The 22,470-nt window shown below is 37.2% G+C and overlaps 1 protein-coding gene across 9 annotated transcripts in view; it reads left to right on the top strand.

The window, feature by feature from the left end:
* lama2 (laminin subunit alpha 2) overlaps nt 1-22,470 on the top strand; it is a 224,090-nt gene that overhangs the window by 99,137 nt on the left and 102,483 nt on the right. For all 9 annotated transcript variants that reach the window (XM_015369189.1, XM_015369209.1, XM_015369194.1 and 6 more), the window contains exons 15-20: nt 6,951-7,055; nt 10,365-10,576; nt 12,515-12,623; nt 12,705-12,818; nt 18,107-18,234; nt 20,811-20,897. In XM_015369189.1, the coding sequence (XP_015224675.1) occupies nt 6,951-7,055; nt 10,365-10,576; nt 12,515-12,623; nt 12,705-12,818; nt 18,107-18,234; nt 20,811-20,897 (755 nt within the window). The remainder of the gene's footprint in view (nt 1-6,950; nt 7,056-10,364; nt 10,577-12,514; nt 12,624-12,704; nt 12,819-18,106; nt 18,235-20,810; nt 20,898-22,470) is intronic.

Below are 22,470 nucleotides of genomic sequence, written 5' to 3' on the forward strand. Positions count from 1 at the left end.
CAAGGACCCAAAACGGGTGGGAATTTACACCCACTAGACCACCCGGTTACATTAATACAAAAAAGTCAACCTTCAAATAATCATGTACAGTTATGCACTCAGTACTTGGTGGGGAATCCTTTTGCAGAATTGACTGCTTCAATGCGGCGTGGCATGGAGCCTGGCGTGGCAATCAGCCTGTGGCACTGCTGAGGTGTTATGGAGGCCCAGGATGCTTCGATAGCGGCCTTTAGCTCATCCAGAGTGTTTGGTTCTTATATCTATGATTTCATCACCCTAAGTACACGCTCCCCTCAGGGCGTCCTGAGCCCCCTGCTGTTTACTCTGATGACACACGACTGTGTCCCCAGGTTCACCACCAATCACATTGTGAAGTTTGCAGACGACACCACAGTGGTGGGCCTCATCAGAGACGACAACAACCAGGACTACGGAGAGGAGGTGGAGCAGCTGGTGGACTGGTGCAAAGATAACAGCCTGATCCTGAACGTTGAGAAGACGAAGGAGATCATTGTCAACTTCAGGAAGAACCGGCCTAACCACGTTCCACTGGTCATCGACAGCTCAGCTGAAGAGGTGGTCAACAGCACCAAATACCTGGGGGTGCACATCACAGACACCCTCACCTGGAATGTAAACACCACCTCACTGGTCGAAAGGGCACAAAAGTGCATGTACTCCCTGCTGGGGATTAAGAGAGCCCACCTTCCTCCATCCTTCCTCACGACTTTCTATAGAAGCATCACAGTGAGCATTCTGATCAGCCGTCTCACTGTGTGATGTGGAGGCTGCAGCGCCTCAGACTGGAAGAAAGTGAGAAGAGTAGTGAGAACAGCAGAGAGGCTCATCAGGGCTCCTCTTCCTTTGATAAAAGACATTTCATCCCAGCGCTGCGAGTCCCAAACCTGTAATATTATCAGTGACCCCTCACCCCGCTACCATGGACTGTTATCCCTGCTGTCCTCTGGGAAGAGTTTTCCCAGCATTCAATGCAGGTCCAGCAGATTCTACAACAGCTTCTTTCCCACTGCCATCACATAGATTAACTGTTGAAAAAAATCTCTAAATCATGTCACAGACTCTGCATCCCACTGATAACACCAAACCAAAAATACTGCATATTTACACTGTATATATTAATGCTCTGAACTTCTATATCAATGCATTTTTTCCACCATGTTTTTTTTCTTCCACACTGCTGTCCTTTATGGAATGGAAATGTTCTACTGTCTAAAAAGCTGTACTAAACGACTGTTTTGTATACACTCTGTGTACACGAAATAACAATAAAAGTTGTGTAAGTCTAAGAAAAGTTGACCAACTTAACATCTACTTTTCTTTAATGGGGATTATGTTAGAGACAAAAGTCTAATTGATGATTTAATGTTTCCTCTTAATAAAATTAAACGTTTTACCCTACAGCTGATTCCAAGATTTGGCTTAGTGATAGCTTTTGTTGCCTTGAAATTAAAATCAGTTTTGAAACCAGCTTATAAAATCAGGTTCTCCTTACTTGTTTATTCTCCCTGGAGCATCAAACTGCAACATGAATCTGACCTTTTCCGAATAGCAACTCTAAAATCAGGATAGAGTAAAACTTTGTAGGTCATTAAACTTTTGACTTGGTTATGTAAAATTATGGAAAAGTTATATTGCATTAAGGCTCTGCTGGGAACCCTGGAGGAATAGTGAGGTGGATAGTGAGTCATTTTTTACTCCTCCTCTCACTTTCCATGTCAAACCCACTCCTTGGCATAGGCAGTAAATTTAATATAATTTCACTCTTCTTGCACCTTCTAAGCAAAGCCTCTTTTTTTTTGTCTGTTAAGATTGTTTTGGAAATAATTATTTTCCCTCCACAGACTGTCTATAACTTAACGTGTTAAAATTATTTGTATTTATTTCTTTTTTTTATTTTCATTGGAAATCTTTCTGCTTGGATTACTTTCCATCATCCATCCTCCCACATGTTGTATCAGAATTAGCTGTTACTCATAGCCAATAACAAAAGGGTCACTCTAATGAAAAGTGAGTCAGGTTGTTTATTTAAGTTTGAAAAGTGAGTATTAATATTTTTTCTTCTTCTGACCACCACTAGAGCCAATAACAGTATTATCCAGCTCACAAGGATTCACATCTCTTACAGCTGAGTGTTCGTTTTTCACTGCCCATAATTCCCCTCTCTCCACAGATAGTTATTCTCTCCTGCTTTGTTGTTTTTTTCATTGGTTTGTTGTGTTTCTTCCATTTTATGTATTTTTTCTTCCAGTCTAAGTTTTGAGTTTGGCTTTCATATTGCTATGAAAAGGCTTTCACTGCAGAATATATTTCAAAGGCTGAAATCATGGAATTTCTTTATTTTTCTATTTACTGAGAAATATCAAAAAGGGTCAAAGAAAGTTAAGACCCATTAGTGGCTTGGGAACCATCTGGAGAACATTTGTTCAAAGAAACAGCTTAGGTCAAGGAAACAAACATTTGTAAGTGAATTTCACTTAAATGGATTACTTGAAATTTTAGAGATGTCTCCTGAAACAGTTGCTCCATAATTCTGGTTAAAAACTTCATTTTGTGATGACAAAATGGGGAAAAAAATATATATATTTATGTACTGGCGACCTGTCCAGGGTGTACATATATATATATATATATATATATATATATATATATGTACACCAATCACTTATGCAGGCAAACTTTTTCTACACTCTTTTGAGCAGGTAAAAAGGTTTTGAAAATATTTTTTTTTCAGAAGACATTTACACACAACTTTGTGTTGGTTAGAATAGAATTCAACTTAATTGTTATTCCACTGTCACAAGTACAGAGCAAAGAAATTAATTCTCTGCATTTAACCCATCCCCTTGGGGAGCAGTGGGAGTGGGGGATCAAACTCACAACCTCAGGATTCAAAGTCCTATGCCCTAACCACTAAGCCGCCACTTCCCTACCTAACCCAGTAAAATAGATAAAAGTTATAAAATAATAAAATATGGAAGTGTGCAGGCATACTTGTGTACTAGGAATTCACATGCATACTAGGTAACCATTCTGTTGCTTGTTACAATATCAAATCTTTTCTCATACTTGAGTTTGGAAAATGGCAAAAAGAGGTCAAGCAGAACAAAAAGTTGGATAGGTAGGGGCTGCTTACTGTCCTCTGGAGTCGAAATCTGTAAATTGAAGTAGATCAGGAATGAGTGTTATTGAATAAAAACCTCCACTGTGGCACCCCTGCAGGGCCTCTCTTGTGTGTGTGCACTTGCATGTTTGTGTGTGTGCGTGCTCAGGTCAGCAGCCAAATGAGTGATTCCTTCCATCTAGTTTAAAAAGGTGCGTAATGATGCAGAATATCAGAGGTTTATGGAGGCATAATGCCTACGTTTTACTTTTGCACTTACTCTCTCAAGGACCATTTCTTTATCTTTCTCTCCTCCTTTCCAGTGTCCCCTTCTCTCTGTTTTATAGTGGCATTATTATCTCACTCCCCCACCCATTACTGCTCAGGATGGAGCAGAATAATAAATTTCAGGATCATGCCGATGCAGCGTTTCCTCAGCTCAAGCTCATTTTGTGGTGTCAACAGAAAGGGTGCAAAGAAACTCTGTTGGACAACAAAGACTGTGCTGAATGTCGTATCTTTCCAAGTTTATGGCATTGTATTTTTTTTTGTTTTAGAAACTTACAATGATGTCAACTTTAGTGTTGGTCTGGTTGGTGTATATCGGCATGATGACAAAAATATGTTGGTTTAATATTGAGCATAATCACATTTATTTATTTTTTTAAAAGTTGATTTCTTATGAGGGAAATGGCATACATTTATTTTTTGTAAAACTGAAAAAAACTAAGCTAATATCACTACTTTTTATCATTAACATTGTTTCATAGGATTTTAAGTCAATAGAATAAGTCAGTAGAATATATCTGGTCTAAAAAGTTATGTGTGAAAATGACACCCTAAGGCTCTTTACAAGACAATCCAACTTAGTGTTGTCAAATCATATGCTCTGCTCCAATCAAATGGGAACATTTTAACTTAAACTATAACGCAACAGATTCAAATTCAAATGACTGACTGTTTTGGAAATCTTCCGCTGACCGGTCAGAGTCGATGACTTTGTAGCACTCCCTCATCCTGAGCAAGCCTGTGGGGAAAGATGGAGAGGAACCACCCACTTTTGATGAGAAGTAACCTTTCTGTTTCATTCCTGACTCTGATGGCTCTCTGCTGTGACCAGCTGGGGTTCAGAGGACATTAGGGATAAGGAAAGAAAAAAAAAAACAAAGAAAAGAAACTTATAGCTCTCTGAAACAACGATTGCAGAAAGCTAATGACAACAATGACCCCATGAATGACTTTCTCCACTTTGTGGAAAAGAAAAACGGATGGCACACTTCCTGTGATTCTGTTCATTAGGAAGCACAGTAAAGCAAAGTGGAACTAAGTCATCAAAAAAAAAAATAAAAAAAAAAAAAAAAAAAAAACACATTAATAATTTTAGCAGGATTCCTGTGGATTTGTTTAAGAAAGAAATAAAGTAAAATACTTAGGAAATGTAGCTGGAATTACTTTTCATGGGAAAAGTTAACAAAGTGAGTAAATGGTAAATTGCTGGAAAAAGCCAGTGAAAAGCGTTACTAAGTCTTTAAGCATGATTAAAAAAAAGGACTGATCTAGGTAAACATTCTTTTTGAAAGAAAATAAACTGTTTAAGGCAAATAAAGCTTGGTTGCCAGAAAAATGGAAAACAGAACTAATAAGCATAGAACCACTAAACTGGAAGTATTTTTTATTGGAAAAAGATCAACAGTATTTAAATGAAGTTAATGACAGCAATGGCATAATTGGTAGCTCAGCCCAACAAAAAGGGCTCTGCTGGATATAAAGGAAATTCAATCTGAAAAACTCACAGAGAGAGAAGATGCAATTAGAAGAGTTTATTGATACAATAGTTTGAACTTTGGCGCTCAGGCCTCGGCAGGAAACATAAACGATGATTTATACTTTAATGCAGATAAACTGATGTATGAGAGTATGGATATTTCCCCCGGGCCTGAAACTGGTGGTGGAGTTTAGATAGATGAAGTTTGGTTAATCCATAGAGGCTGGTATACAAGGTGATGCTTGAGTTAGATGACACTGAATGAACGAAGTTGCATAAACTGTCCATGAAGAGCAAGCATGAAGCGACTGTGGAGAGAAAAAAATCCCCTTTGGGAAGAAATCTCTGGCAGAACCATTCTCAACATGGCGGTCTTCTGCCGGACCGTTTAAAGTGACAGGGAACTCCGTGAAAGTCTGGAGGGACTACGCACTGGAGGTGAGGTTGAAGTACCATCGAGGAGGAGTCGGATGAGCTTGCTATGGTGGAGAAGGGAATGGAGGTGGGTTGTCTGAATCAAAGTCCGACATAGCGACGGATCTTGCGCTTGTTGAAGAGCAGGTCGAGAGATGATTTGGAGTGGCTTTTAAGGAGAGTGCTGGAAGATAATTGGGCATCGAGGAGATGTAGCTTGAAGTGGATTGGCTGCATCGGAGGCGGATCAGCCTCAGATTGAATGAAAGTAATCAGAGTTTCTTCAGTTGAATTTCCGCCTTAGCTTCATAATAATATCACTGGGCCAAGAGTACTGGAGGAAAAAAAGCAATAAGCTAATAGAGGTAAAGGTTTATTCAGTAGACTCTGTCCAAAGCTAAACACAATTTAAGGCTAGGTGTATCGTCTATGGCAGAGGTCATGGATTAGTGGACCGCAGTCCACATCCGCACCCACCCGCTGGCTAATCCGGACCCAACCTGATTTAAAACATTTATAAATAACCACATGTTGTCTGACGACAGTGTCTGAACGTCATTTACGCCGCTCCTCCTGTGTCTCCAAAATCCCACATCCTCAGTCACCGCTCACCCCCGTTGCGCTCCAGACCTCCTGCGCAAAGCAAAGCCTTCTGCCTCCGCTGTTCCTCCCTTATTGCTGCTCTCCGACTTATCCTTGGAGCTTGAGGAGAGCATGCACTATATTATTAAATTCAGGAGCAAAACCTGCAGAAATTAACGCTTAATTTAATATGACATATTAAAAAATTCAACATATGTTCAGTTTCTGATGTCGATGAGAAATCTGCTTCCTGGTCTGTTGAAGTACCATCTTTTAAAATTTTGAATTGAATTTTGAAATGTATATAAGAATTATGCTGTAATTTGTAGTTACTGATCTGTTGTTACTATATTGTAAATTTGACAAACCAGATCTTCTCGCCGTTCTTTTTCCTGTTTTGTACGGTTGCAATAGACCTACCTGGACCGGAGCGGAGCCTGCACATTTAGAGGATGTTTGGCTCAACCTGCTGCTGTAAAGCAGGATTCTCCACCATGAACATAATCAAAAATAAATATTGATCCAGGCTCATGAATGAGCACCTTGATATGTGCTTGATAATGGCTTTGTCTCCACTCAAACCCAGGTTTAAAGCCTTGCAGGGCAGCCTGAAGCCCACTGCTCTCATTAAGACAGAAAAAAAAAAACAAAAACAAAAAAAACGTTCAGTTCAGGTGTTTTATAAAACATGTGAATCAGCAAATTGTCTATATACCAAACTGAAAGATTGGTATATAGATTTTAAAATATAAAAAAAATTTTGTTTTATTTATTTATTTTTATTCAATGTAAAAAATGAATGCATAAAATTCTCATTTTATTTCACTGTTAAATTCCTTTTAAAGGAACAGATTACAATTAAAAATGTCTCCGGACCTTTACTGGTTTTTGATTTTCTTTATTTGGACCCCGCTGATTTTTAATTGGTTACCCCTTGTCTATGGGATGAAAATAAGAAGGAAAAAGAATGAAACACAACCAAACGAAAAAAGCACAACCCAACCTCTATGAATAAAATTACAATAACTCTAACCTATTTGTGTTTTGTTTTATTTCTTCTGTCTTTAGATTTCAGCCTATGGAGGAGATGTTGTATTCACTGTGTCTTATACAACACATGAACAAGAGCAAGAGAATATCAGAGTCACCTCAGAGCCTGACCTTATCATAGAGGTAAGTATTAAAACAAGTAAAAGTGAAGCATTAACACACACTAACACCAAGTAAAGAGCAGGTTAACAGTGAACTGGAATGTTTTCCAATTTTTATGTGGTTCATTCTATAGTTTTTCTGTCTCAAAATGTGATGACAAAAACAAACTATGTTATTTTCCTGTTTTTAAAACCTAAATGCAAAAATGTAATTTTAAAAATCATTGCATGTATTTATCTTTAGCTATTCAAATCAGAAGCAAAATCGAAGTCTATTGTTTTATCTGTAGTGATTCTGATATAAGTGATTAGAGGTTACAGTTAAAGCCTATGAAAAAAGGATTAATTTAATAGAAGTTTGTGTCTTTAAGTTAAAAAATGCCAAACATTGCGTTAGGAAAAAAAAGGGGAAGGAAATGTTAAGTGGTTCCTGGGGTAACGGCATCCATAACTCCCTTACCGTAAGATGGACATTATAAAAAAAAAAAAAGAAAAACAGCAAAAAGTTAATCCAAGTATTTATTTCTATTTTTTAAACCCATAAAGGCTTCAATGACCATTAGAAATTGTACCTACAAGGGTAAAAACACAACGTCCACAGTCGGGTGTACTGTGATCATGCATAACTACCTCCTACACCCAAACTTAAGAAAAAAAGAAAAGGCACTGACAAGTGTCACCAAGGCCTGGTGATTACCTGGCTTTGTTTTTGCACAATAAATGGTTATGCATGTTTATTTGTCGTGAACGTTAAATAATGCAACAAGAAAAGGTGGTAAAAACAGACACGCACATAGACACAACAGCCACATCATATGGAGAATTGCTGAACTGAGCAATAAAAAATGCAGATGGAGCCTTTTCCACCTCCTCTTTTATAATGAGCAGGTTGCAGTATGATGCACGGCAGCAACGAGCAAAGCAGCGACACTATTAGTTTACTGTTAATATCGTCCTCATTAAACAACTTTGTCAGTATGTTCCAAACTGTGGCATCTACCAAAACAAAGGGGCATTAAAAGCATAAACAAGACAAATAAGCAAACCTGGTAGCAGTTCCTTGGGATTATATAGTAGAATATGATGATAACAGATTGGGTCATAAGGTTTTCAAATTAGGTAAAAGCAATAAAACATTAAATAAAAAATTGAGTATTCAGCCATGTCACTATGATACAGATATAATCCTGAATACCAAAATAAGTGTAAAAGGTACAACGGTCACTATGAGGTTCAGATGATCAGCTCAAAATGTGGCTTGGATTTTGACTGGATGATTTCAACCTTACAAGACTTTAATCTTTCAGGCATAATTTATTGAATCTCAAGGTTTGTTGTGGTCAAAGAAGTGCCACTACATTTAAAACTCTTAAATAAGATGTCATAAAGGAATCCATGGTTCATTGGTGGACAAATGGTATCTAAATGTCATCCATCAAAATAACCTAAACCATTAGCCCTCCATCGTGGCTTTTGATTGAAGAGGTCTGTGGTGATTGTGAGGATACGCACCACTATGTTTTGCCAAAGGAAAAAGAAAAGGTTTTATATTAAAGCTGAAAGTTCAGAATCTGAATTTATACTTACCTAGTAGTGTGTATAAAACAGTTTTTTTTACCAGAATTTAAAAGGAGATATAATTGACCAGAAAACAGGAAGCCTTTGTGATGCACAAGTTTGTACAAAATGCAAAAAAAGAACTGAAGTTATAAGCAAAGTGTTGCAAACTGAAACAAGTGATTAAAAATAAGATAAAATATCAAAGGATGAAATATGTTGTGAAATGCCAAAATGAAAACTAAAAGAAAAGGAGCTACAAATCGGTGAGCTTGTGTTGTTTAAAGGCATGTCAGTTTGGATGGAATGGAAGGAGGCGGAGAAGAGGACAAGTATCGGTCTTGTTGTCAACAAAAAGCCTCTTCATATGATGACAATAATGAGCCACCTACACACTGTCAGCCAACTTTCCCCCCTCTTCACCATCTCGCTTTTAGCCTTCATCTCATGTTTGTCTTTCTTTTTTTTTAACCCCACTGTTTTCTCTGCATCTGATACAAATTATGACCTTGATTTTAAATGAGCTATCAATATTCCAAATTTACGTAAATCTTCTCCAGACTGAATCTTTACGGATAAGTTAAGATACAAGATTTTACGAAACTGGGATAAATATTGATTTAGTTAGGAAAAAAAATATAAAAAATGCAGAGCTAAGCTACAGCACTGGTGACAATTTTTGTAACTGATGGCGCATCATTTGAGTTTCCTCTTATTTGCACAACCACCTGTGGTGTTAGTATTATTCCCAATGCTACTCCCTGCTCTGAAAAAAACAGACTTTGATTGTTTATTTTTGTATTTATCGCTTGATACAAAAGTTAATTTTATAATTATTTTTTCTATATATTTTAAGTTAAATTCATTGTCACTTGCCTCTATATTTAATAATAATAATAATAATAAGCTCCAATAACCTTTTTTCAGTTTTAATGTATACGCATCCAATTACAAAATAAATCCCAAACATTTTTACATTTGCACTTAAGTTTCTTCTTTAGCTAACTTTCTAAATGCAGCGTTGGAAATCAGATTTGCTTTTAATTAGTGAATTGATATTAGGGCTACTGTATGTATCAAATAATCAAACATTGATGTCTTTTTCTTTTTTTCTTTAACCTTTATTTAACCATGAAGTCCCATTGAGATTCAGAATCTCTTTTTCAAGAGAGACCTGGCCAAGGTAGCAGCCAAACCACAGGAAGTTCATACATATTTACAACATATTACATTTTGCTAAATATTACAACATTTTGAGAACAGAGTACATCAAAAACAAATAAATAATATACAATCAAATACATTTCTAATTATATTCTGCATATTTATGCATTCAAGTTTTTTTTTAATAAAATGCTTTTCCATAATTTCTTAACTTTGCGTCTTATAGTCCTACAGCAACTTTTCTGTTCTCGTAAGCTAATACTGCTTTTTTTAATTAGTTGCTTTATTTTTGTAATTGCGCCCTCCTCCCCTATTGGAGGTTGTCAGTGAGTTATTACATGTCATTGATCCCTGGGCAACCAAGGATGGTCAGATACAAGATCTTGGCTCAGTTCACTGTGCATTTAGTTCATTTAAATGTCAATATGGCTACTGCACCTCATTACCTAATGGCACATCATTCAAACAGGGGAGTTTGGACTAGTTCTAATAGACAGACTCATTATAGAACAAACATATAGAAAAAGGATCAGTTTTCACTTTCATTGAGCTGAACCAGAAAAAGAGAAAAAAATATATATATGTAACTGTTGTGTCTTTTCTTTAACAGGGAGGTGGGATCAAGCTTATAGACAAAAGGTTTGGCCAACCAGTATATCCATCCTCGACAAGTACCAAACACATTGTTCTCCTTCCTGAGAACTTCCTTGTCTCGGAGATTGAGCAGCCGATCAGTAGGAGAGATTTCCTGCTAGTGCTGGCTAATGTGACGAGTTTAATGGTGCGGGCCTCATACAGCACGGAAATGAGCGCCGTCTACAGGTTTGAAGGATACTTTGTTGGATGTTTAGTAATAATAATGGGAAGCACATGGTGATAGCATGTGTACTCTTTGTTTTTCCACAAGAAAATGCAAACTAGGATGTTTTAGAAAAAAATCACCATTAATCAAAAAGAGCTATCTCACCATTTTGAAGCAGCACTAAGAAACAATTTTACCTTAACACATATTTTTCTGAGTCTCTATGATGGTAATCTAAAGCCTCTTTCCCACTGAAATTAACGGGTTACACGAGTTTTTCAAACAAGGGTCGACCCGGTAACGATCTGCGTTTGGCTCCAAAAAAAGCTGGGTCTGACCCATCATCATGCTGGGTTAATGTTGATGATGTCACCAGTGTAACAGAAATCAGGAACGTAAACCATGGAGAGCAGCATTGAAGGAAGCCATGGTATATTAGGTGTTCTTTATTGTCTCATTCTTTTGTCCCTCTGAATCTCTCTCATTAGTGTCGCCGCATGTTTATCGACAGCAAGCAGAGTTGTTTAGGCATTTTAAATCAGACGGGCATAATGTTTGACGTACGTCAATGGTATGATGTAAATTAGCGGGTCGATCCTAGTCTGATATTCCCACTTTATGGCGATCAGGGCCGAGCCGTTTGAAGGTAATTTTAAACTTGGTTGCTGGTTCTTTCTGCCAACAAAACTCCAATTGTTTCCGGGTTTAAAGGTGTTTTTTGGACAATGGAAAGGGGTATTAGTTTTTTAAGAGACAATTCAGTGGTCTGTCATCTGTCCCTACCGGCTCTGATCAGAAAGCCACATTATCAAGTTTCTGTGCCACCGACCCAGTAGCAGTGGCAAAACTACCACTGGGTCGGTGGCACAGTAGAAGTCTGTTCTCATTCTTGCAGTATGATGAACAGCTTCACTACAGCCTAATATAATGCTTCTTAAATCAATAGCCACATGCCTCGCGCTGTGCTATTCACAGATTATTGGAGAAGAGCTTTTTTTATTTTAGTGGTTTATGATAGTGTCAGAAAAAAGGGCAATGAAAACAGTTAGTAGCAGAAAGGAAGAAAAAATGAGAATCAGATCAGGATAGAGCTCACAGAAGAGTGAATTTGGGCAAAACATTTACTCTGTGAGGAGACCTCAAGCAAAAACAAGGACTGATACAGGCCTGGCAATGTTGCTATTTGACCTGTTGAGATGCCATATTTGTCAGTGTTACTGTTGTGACCTAAGAGCGATTACTTTTTAGCCTGCATTTATAAAACATAGAGAGGCTGAATCATCTTATGCTGTTTATCTACAGTTTGTTTGAGAGGAAGACTCACATTTCACTTATATAAAGGTGAACATTTTCACCATAAAAGCAACTTAATACTAGTTTATATGATATGGGTCTTTCAGTTACAGTTAGTTTAGAGAGTGAAATCGCTGGTGGTATTTTCAAAAGGTCCTGTAGGGGGAAAGAACTCTCATATTACTCAGTGTTGCTCTAAACTGGCAGTAAAATGTATAATTATTTGTTATTTTTATTTTTAGAAAATTGTATTTAATTATAAAGATCAGTCTCCAATGTCACATTGTTTTGAGCATTGTTGATGAAAGCGTATTGACAAAAACATTGCATTAATTCTGCAGTGTGCAATAACTTAATTCTGCATTGGATTTCATCATCTCTCCATGCAGGATGAAATTAATATGCAAACATAATATTGATTTCACTAACTATTCTTCAAATTTATATCCAAAAAAAATATTGTTTGCTTGATTTATTTGTCTTAATGAATGAAACTCATTGCTAGTGGGTTAGTTTTTGTTAGTGAATAGAACTTGGGGTCTTAAACCTTTTAATTGTAACCTGGCTTTGGATTTATTGCAGGGTTTGATATGCATAGATTGATAGAATGCCGATGGGCCAAAAAGTACATGCTTAATTATTTCATCTCTTTTAATTCTACACAGGCTTAACTCATTCTCAATGCAGGTGGCAGATTCTTCTGCCAGTGGAAAGATAGCATCAGCTGTAGAAATGTGTGACTGCCCTCCTGGATATGGAGGATTATCTTGTGAGGTAAGTGTACACAAAATAAATAGCAAAAACAGCTTAACTCCAATGGAAAGTGCAAATTCACCTTTGAAATGTGTGTTTCAGACCTGTCTCCCTGGTTTTCGGAGGGTCCATGGTAAACTGTATAATGGTGTGTGTGAACCTTGCCAGTGTCACGGACACAGTTTGCATTGCCATGAGTTCACAGGGAATTGCCTGGTAAGATTATTTAAAGAAAATCAAATTTTTAATATTTAGAAAATTTTACAGAAAGCTACAGCTCTTGGGTTTTTCTAAAGGAATCAAATGAAATATGACAATTAGAGGGTCAGAGCTTGAATGACAGTACAGCATCTAAGATTTACTAATGCAAAGCAAAAAGTAAAACTGAAACCTAAAATTAGCATCCTATTACAGGGATGCTAAAACTGGTGTTTACCGGTTAGAAATTGTGCTGCAGCATTCTGCACCAGCTTTACTCGTAAAAGAGTGACCTGGCTGACACCAATCAAAACAGAATCACAGTGGATGTGATAAAAGCATGGATAACGATTTCAAGATGGCGTCTAGTCTGGCAGGGCTTAATCTTTGACAGCCAACTCCACTGAGAAAAGGAGGATTTAATCACAGCATTTACATGTGCATCAAAATTGAGATGTTGTATTTTTTTATATAGGTCCAAAGAGTAAAGATCAAGAGAAGAAATATTGTTTGGACTTTAACATAATTAAACTGCATAATCGTAGTCTTTTTTTGTTTTTTTTCATTTAACCTAAGGATTCAGAGTCATCTGTGTCCTGATTTAATCTAGACAATGAAATAGAGGTTGAACCCATTATTCTTTAGAGAAAAACAAACCTGGCAGCGATCACAATACTAATAAAATGGCATTTCTTAAAAATAGCTCTAAGTGAAAGTAAATAGAAAGTAAATATCAAAGGATCAAGAATTGACTCCTGGGGGACCTCCCAAGGGAGGGCAGCTGAAGCAGAGGTAATTGTTCATCATGACTCAGAAGCTCGTATTGGTTAGGAAGGAACTAAACCACTGTAGAACTGAGTCAGTTATACCAACTCATTGCTACAGTATGGAGACAAGGATTTCGTAGCCCAGCTGCAGCTAAATCCAAAAGCGGGGAAGAGAAATGCTAGTTGTGAAGTGCACAACCTTGTCCCAGGAAAAGCAAATAAAGCTACCACAGGGTTCTCTGGAAGCATCCAGAGGGGCAGGCTGTAAGTATTAAATGTTATTCTTTGTAGTTTAAATAATAACAGGGATTGTGAGACTTTGAAGCAATAACCTCAAAGTAATATTTTGCTTAGAGATTATCATAATTATTAGTAATATTTTATTCAGTATTGTATGCATGTTTCACAGCAAAATGATAACAGAACCAGATTTCTCTCAGTATTTCAAAATGTACTTGTAATCTATTATTTTTCCATTTCAGTTCATTTTTTTATAATTTATTTTTTATTCTATCCAAGGTCACCGAATTTAAAATAGCATTGCACTTGGAATTAAAATGGAACAAAAGCTCATCAGTGGTGGACTAAAAGTAATGAGCAGGATTTTATCAGTTCGGTTAGAGGAATAAAATCAAATAAAACAGGCATTTGATCTGAAAATAGTTCATAACAGATTTCCAATTAATGAATAGATGCACCAAAAGTGGACACATGGTCATTGGTTGGGCCATTCACTTACTGATTGTGATCAAAAACATTCAAAAAATCTTGTAAATCCTTTAGTAGTTTTCTCAAAGGCAACACATGCATTAAACTCTCCAACAGTAAAGCTTACTCATATTCTGCATAATTTCCCCCAAGAAGTCAGAAAACTCATTGAGAAAGTCTTTGTTGTTCTTTGGTGGCTGATAGATCCTAAAGGTAAGCAACCCAACTCAAATACAATCAGTATAAAGTTAGACTAAGGAGAGCTGCTCACACTCTTAATTAGGTTTTAAATTGTGGCTAAACCTCCTCTAGTTTGGACCTTAGATTATTGCGAGTAAATGTGTAAATGTGAGGCAACATCTTAGGACTCACTCACAGAGATCCATGCTCCAGCCATACAAAGAAGGTCCAGTCTGTGGGCCATGAAGAATTCCTTAATAATATAGTTATGTTTATTATGGATTTAATATCCATTTGGCTCTTTTCAATTTCTTTTTCTTCCGAGAATCATGCATGATGCATGCATTACTAGCTTGCTCTGTCGGGTAATGGTATTTTACTGAGGTACTGTCTTTGTTTCCACTATAAATTGGACTTTGCGTGTAGCCAAAAAAAAAGATCTATTTTTGTCTGACATGACCAGAGCTCCTCTTTCCAAATGTTTGCTTTATGCCTAAATGTCCTTTGGCTGACATTCCAGAGAACCTCCTACTGTTTGCTTCTTGCCACACTTCAATAAAGGCCACATTTGTTGAGTGCACAAGAGGTAGCTGCCCTCGCAACCGATTCTTCCGCCTGCGTTACGGATATCTGATTCTCCTACAGGGTGAATATGAACCTCTTGGCTGATTCTCTGAGAAATGGATTTATACTCAACAGCGATCCAGTGGACTGCACTGTATTTATGAATTAGGTGACTTCCAGAGGCAATTTATTAATAAGGAATATAACCCACTACGTACCACAATTCTCAGATTTCTGTTTACGAAACTGAAAATCTAATACCAAAATTATATAATTGTATAATTTTACTTCTGGAAATTGTATTGGTCTGTTGCATTTGATGTCGATGAAAATTCATTGCAGTTTGCATTTGTTGCTTTGAGAAAAGGTGGAAAAAAATGTTTAAATTGGTAACTGTTTCATTCAAAACATTCATAAAGTTGCAGGCCTTTTAAATATAGTCAGCTAATACTTTATTCTAGATGTGCAGTACAACCTTTGAAACAAAAGGTACAAATCTCCAGAAAAGATCTAGTGAAACTCATTTGGATCTGCCATCTAGTTGTCATCAGGGGAACTGCGGGGGGATGCACTTTCCTGCTGTTTACACACATTCATACATAATATATGTATAACAGACACATATATACCTCTGATGTGGATTTCCACACACTCACTCCCCGTTCTTCCCACAGCCTTAGGCTAATTCCGTCAGTTGACATTGCACTAAATACACACACACGAAAACCCAAAGAGGCGAGTACACATGGAGAACGCACACATGCACACCTGTGGGTTTGTATTACCGTATTATGGTTCATTATAGATGAGGATGTGTCAGAGGGAGACGTGCATTCAGAGAAAGATTGTCAGGGAGGCTATCTCTTAGATACACCAAAACACACATACACACACCGTCTGACATCCCCTCACTTACAATCACACGCGCTCATGTCCCACCTGTATACACAGTGACAGACAGGCAGACAGATGCATCCAAACACTCCCTCACTGACACCAGTGATTTGTAGCTACAGCTGAATGACTGACTGACGCTATAGACATATAGGTTAACACAGTGTGCATGTGTCAGGATGGGTTTCAGCAGTGTAAGGTCATTTGTTATGAGAAACGGATGATTTGGAGGATGTTGACATACTATCATTTTCCCAAATACAGAAACTGAGAGTTGTTGAAGCTGCAAAGCTGATTTCTGCAATGAAAAATATTTTATATTTGAGGAAACTGGTCAAATATAAGGAAGTGAAAAATCTATGAAGCTACTGTAAAACATTTTTTTTATGTTTTCTCTTTGAAACAGTATGCTTTTCAATGATTTATCTATTGGTCGAGGAACTGCCTCAAGGCAATATGGTCCAAACAAGGTGGAAGATTTCTTCAGTGATGTTTTGGAAGTAGTTGTGGACTCTGCTTTTGTTTATTACCAAATGTTTTGTCCAAATTACTTATAGTAATACTGTGCATGTCACTGCTTTTAAATGAGCAAATTTAAACTTGTGATATATTCACAAATAACAGTATCTATTCCTTTGAATGAAAAAGATATATCAAGTCAAATAATAATAATATAGTAAAAACTAGATCTTGTGTCAGGTTGGTTTCCTGCATGCTTTTTTTTAACCTTTAATATTGCATGTGGTCAAAATCATTGCTATGGATATCATGATTTACTAAAACAGCAGCGTAGAAATTGTTTTTGAAACTGGGGAAACAATAAAAATTTGTCTAGAAAAATAAATTCTTTCTATTCAGACCTGTTGTCTTTTGCTAATTTTAAGGTGATACCATGTCAGCTGAGAGCAGGTCTTCTGCAGGCCTCTCTCAGTAGCTGAACTCCTCACAATGTCTTTAAAGGAGCACCCAGCCCACCTACCAAAGAAGCAACTTTTTGCCACTTCTACCCGGGATCCTGCTCTTTCAGTCATGACACAAAACCCATGACTGTAAGTTGGGGTAGGAACCTAGACTGACCTGGTATTTTTGAAAAAAGTCCTTTATTGGACCTAAAACTCATAGCTGAAGTTGGAATATTACTATGAATACAGTCAATCAAGTTTCTAATGCGGAGAATACAAATATGTGAAATTGAGGTGATCTGGTCAGATGAGACCAAGATTGAATTTTTTGGTCTGTATGTAAAACCTCATTTGCTTCCGGATCTCTGAACAAACTGCCCCAGAATGAAATAAAGGTGTGGCAGCACCCTGCCTCAGAGAGAATGTTCTTTAATAGAGCAGGACATTCATTAGAGCTGGTTAAGTACTTTAAAGACTTTAAAGTGGCTGGAGGTTCACATTTCAGCAGGACAAAAACTATAAACACAGAGTGCTACAAAAATACATTTAGATTAAAAGATGTTCGTACTTAGTATGACCCAGTCAGTCCAAGCTTTTCCAACATTTAAGTTGTGGCGGCACCTAAATATTTCTGTTCAAAGATTCTTTCTGTTGAGTGTGACATAACCTGAGAAAAAACATTCAATGCATAGTTTGAAAAAAAATTACCTTGGAGCTTGAAATACCTCTGAAAAGTAGATTTACAAAGTATTCGCTCAACAGGTCTGAAGGCAAAGGGAATAATTTGGAAAGAAAAGTAAAATAGAGAAAAGAAGAAGTATATGTCCTTTTGCAATATTATTATGAAATGCATAACTATTTAACAGACATCTAAGTATCCGTCATTATTGTAAAACATCCTTTTATTCTTTTTGCTTTTTCTTAACCGTTTTCTTTTTTTAAGCTCTCATTAGTAAGGGAAATCTACCTCCTGTTACAGTTTGTTGCTGATAAATTTGTTTTTTCTTCATTGTTTTGCATTAGCTTGTATTACAACATGATCTGCATCTTGGCAGTCAGTATTTACTCCTCTATATTAAGTACACTATGTTGTCTGCAAACTATGCAGTAAGGCAAAATGGATTTTTTTTGAATATTTAAATAATTTCTAAATGTTAAAAAACTTAACATAAAGGTTTACACTCTTGAAAATGCAAAGATGATAAACCCTTGTCTCGGCATCAGAACAAAGTTTTTTGGACAAAATTTGTCCAAATGTATCTCTTTAAAGTGTAATGTTTCTCTTCTCTAGGACTGCATCCACCACACCACTGGCCATCAGTGCGATACTTGTCTACCTGGTTACTATGGCAATGCCACCCATGGGACACCTCAGGACTGTCAGCCATGTGCTTGCCCACTTACTCTTCCTAGCAACAAGTAAGTTCTGGAGAACCCAGGGTTAATACTGTGGCAAATGTTACAGCCTGTTAGTGCCATCTAGCTATATTTATAATCTCCAATCCAATATAAAGACTTCCTCATTTTGGCTTAGATATAATTGTTGTGACATTATATTAAAAATATCACCACCACAGGTAGATTGGAACAAAATCTATGACCAAAAGCATTATCACTGTGGGACTAAATGTCATCATCATCTAACCATCAAAATGTGTTTGAAAAATAAATGAAAAACAAACTGAAAAGTTATTGGAAAAAAATAACATGTACAGTACCATTTTTTCTGAAAGCAAATTCCATTGTACTGCCCACATCAAAAAGCTGGAAACATGCAGGTCTGTCTGTCTGTCTGTCTGTCTGTCCATCATCTATTTTCTTATTTATTTCATAAAGGGTGAAAAATGAAGCTGTACATGAAACAAGGTCTCTAACTTCAGGCATCTTTTGTGAGAGTCAGTTTACTTTGATCAAAAGTAAGGAATTCAGACTGAATCTAAACCTTTTCAATAGATATTGAAACTTCAAGCACACAGCTATTCATGAGCATTAGAGATAATCCTTGGGTTTGTTTTATGGTTTGTCTTTTATAAAAAAGCAAACCTTTGGGAGCTTGATATTACGTTTTTGTTAGACATTCCTGCAGAAAATGTTCTTGTTCATTTCTGTTAGCTCTATTCATGTTTCAGCATACATGGCCCTTGGTCTTTGACAAAAAAAAACAAAAAAAAACAACAAAAAAACAAACTCTTCCTCACCCACTGCGGCCGCTCCCCCTTTTTCCCCCCCCAACTATTATTATTATTATTCATATTATTATCGACAGAGTTAAAAAGATTATGGATGTAAAGATGGATATTGGAAAAACAACCAAGAAATTACTTATAGAATAAATTCAGGCAGTAAAATAATGCAGTAAACGTGTTCCATTCAGATCTTAGTGATATTGAGACACACATGCCCACACACAGGCACATTGTTAGCAGCAGCTGAGAATTTTCACACAGTCATGACGTGTCATTTCAACCAGGCTACGAGCTAAAGAAAGGCACAACTCCCCCTTCCCCCTCTGCCTCCCTGCATGGTAATAGTAATAATGGCTTGAAGTGTCAGCTCTGTAAAAATATCCATATAGCCTCTTCAGCGTTTGCTGTTTAGTAACAACAGCTTCCATGAGAATCTAATAAACCAAAACATATTGGTGTTGCTGTAAGAGCAGGGTGCTTAACTAGACTGTCAATACAAACCAGCTTAGTACTTTAGTTTGGTTCGTTTAAAATACACCTGAGTTTTCACATCAATGGTGTTTTATTCTTCTATTTTGCAGAACTTACATTAAAATATTTAAATATTATATTATATTTATAATATTAAATATTATAAATATTTAGGAATAATTTAAATTGTTCCTTAACCTCGCTCTTTTAGCTGTTCAAACTTCACGAGTTATTTTCCACAATTTCGGTCATAAATAAAATCAAGCCGGCCTCCTGTCTGCGGCACTGTCTGCAGTCAGTTACAATTTGGGAGAGGTGCAGCGGAGTGTCTACTGAGGGGGCGGTGACGTCTTTTTGTTCACTGCTGCACCTACACAGAGGTCCTGGTGTTGAAGTATAAATCAGCCTTAAGTATCTAGATGTGCGAAGCTAGCAAATACCTAAAAAGCTCTGCAGTTGTGATTTCCCCAAGTGAAGAAACCCCCTTTCTTTACTTGTTTTGACACAAGAACGTTTTTTTTTTCAATTATACGGAACTTCATTGGGTTGGTCTATTATATGACGGCAATATAAAATGTGTTTTATACCATGAAATTTGGAAAACCCTACAAATACTGTAAACAGTTGTTGGCAGAATTAAGTTAAATAGTAAATCTTCTCTTTGACAAACAGTTATATTAAGTGTAGAGTTATAGCATTTGTTGAAAAAAATAATCACCTTTAAAAACACAAAAAAGCCACAATTACAGCTAGGCTTGTCTAGCTGATATACGTAAGAATATCTTTTTGCAGAGAACTAGTCATCTATATAAATAATCAGATTTTATTTAAAGAATCGGCTTTTATATTTTATGCAAGACCATTTGCCAAAGCAGCTTATCTGGGCCTGGGTGAGCAGATCATCATGAGCCAGTCTGTCATCTAGTGAGCCAGTCTGGAGCCTGGAACCCGAGCCAGCTGAACTATCTATAGTTTATGGAAGTGGGAGGGCGACTGAACAGGGGGCAAATGACTATCACATTACTTTGGTTTCCTATCTCTTAGTCCATGTAGGCAACAGTTTGTAGTTAGAGGAGGCTTTCATCTATTTAATCACTGCTTTTAGATGTAGATATGCGTGTTTGGCATTAAGAAATAAATGTGAGAAAGCAGAGTGAGAATAACTAGAAAGTGAAAGCAGGGCTGAGGCGTGCCAGTGAGGTGACAAACCATGGTCTTAATTCGCCTGTGTCTTCTCTTCCTCGTCTTCTTCTACCTGCCTCTTCCCACACCGGGACAACGCTATCGACTTCAACAACAACTTCAACAACAATTACGCCACCGTGGAAACCTCAACAGCTTTAGCCCCACATGCCACCTTGGTGAAGGAGGAGAGCTGCTCTGTGACCGCTGTCAGCCCGGGTACACAGGGCCAAGATGTGACAGGTAAACACATTTTACAATCAAAACATGTCATTAAAACCAATAAATATTTAATATCTTCTTTTACAGTTTCCTGCAATGAACCCAAGCTTTTATGTTTAATCAAATGGGCACTCATTATCTTTGAAGATTTAATTGAAATAATTAAACTTGCCCTTAGATGTGCAACAAAAAGGAAAGCGGTTATTCTGGTCAGTCGAGGAAAGGTCCATTTGGGGAAGAATTCAATCTAGCAGTCTGTAGCTCCCAAAGAAAATGGAATGTGCTGCTCATTAACTGTATTGAGCACTATTTCTTATTGTCCAGTTGGCTGCCTATCCATTACATTTTTTATTATCCTAGTTGACTGACATGTTTGTGTCATTAGTTGTTGGCTTTATAAGCAGCTCACCACTAATGAGAAGTATTTTGCACTGGATGGTATTTCTTGTTAAAACTGTAGGTTGTACTGTCATGTGATGATGGACTCTGTTTTTTTTTTTTCAACACCCAGGCTAAGTAAACTGCAGAATATTTGTTGTGTGTATCAAGCTTTGGAATCCAGACCTAAAAAGAGATGTACTCACTATTTTGTTTTAAATAATTGAGTTAAGAGAAAATGCTAACATACATACAGGCACGCTGTTCCCTTCCTGAAAGAAACCTCAATATGTTAACATTTTGTTCTGGCTTATAAAGTGCAGAGATTTGATTTTCCTTCAAAATTAATAACCTTCTTAATCTGCTATACCTCTATCTAGAGTCAAATATCAAACTTGAGCATCCCTAACAGCTGCTATGATTGTTATTACTTTGAGAGCAACACTGCAATCCACAACTTTAGATATAGATAATTGGCTTGGGTCTAATTTTAGTGCTCGGTCCTGTTTCTCTTATAGACACAGCTGTTGGCTCAGTTTTGCATTAAAAACAGCCCAGCGTTCACCTCCTAGACACAGCAACCTATGGAACTAGTTTACAGTTAACCCTTCTAACATGGAATGTTTTTTACAGATTAGCGCGTCTATGCTCCTTTTTTTATGTCTGTTTCTTTCTTCTTGAAGCCTGCTCACACTGAGTATGGCTCTGCTGGAGGTTTCTTTCTGTTGAGAAGGGATTGTTGCTCTTTACTGTTGCTACATGCATATTTCGTGTGAGGAATTGCTCACATGAAGGGGGGGGGGGGGGGGTTGGGGGTCAACAATTGACTGAAGCAATGTGTGCCACAGACAATGCTGTTTGGTGCATTCTTTTAGCTGCCAGGGGCCCCGCCATGAGGCTGTTCCCTTAAAGCGTTGCCTTTATCTCTGTGGAAAGATCGTAGCCACATTGGGGAAGGAGAGGGAAAAAAATATATTTCACACTTTATCCTTGACAGGGTACAAGTTGAGATATACACTATATTGCCAAAAGTATTTGCTCACCCATCCAAATTATTGGAATCAGGTGTTCCAATCACTTCCATGGCCACAGGTGTATAAATTCAAGCACCTAGGCATGCAGACTGTTTTTACAAACATTTGTGAAAGAATGGGTCGCTCTCAGGAGCTCAGTGAATTCTAGCGTGGAACTGTGATAGGATGCCACCTGTGCAACA

This window comes from Cyprinodon variegatus, unplaced genomic scaffold (genome assembly GCF_000732505.1).
Source record: "Cyprinodon variegatus isolate N-32 unplaced genomic scaffold, C_variegatus-1.0 Scaffold37, whole genome shotgun sequence".
Classification (NCBI taxonomy): domain Eukaryota; kingdom Metazoa; phylum Chordata; class Actinopteri; order Cyprinodontiformes; family Cyprinodontidae; genus Cyprinodon; species Cyprinodon variegatus.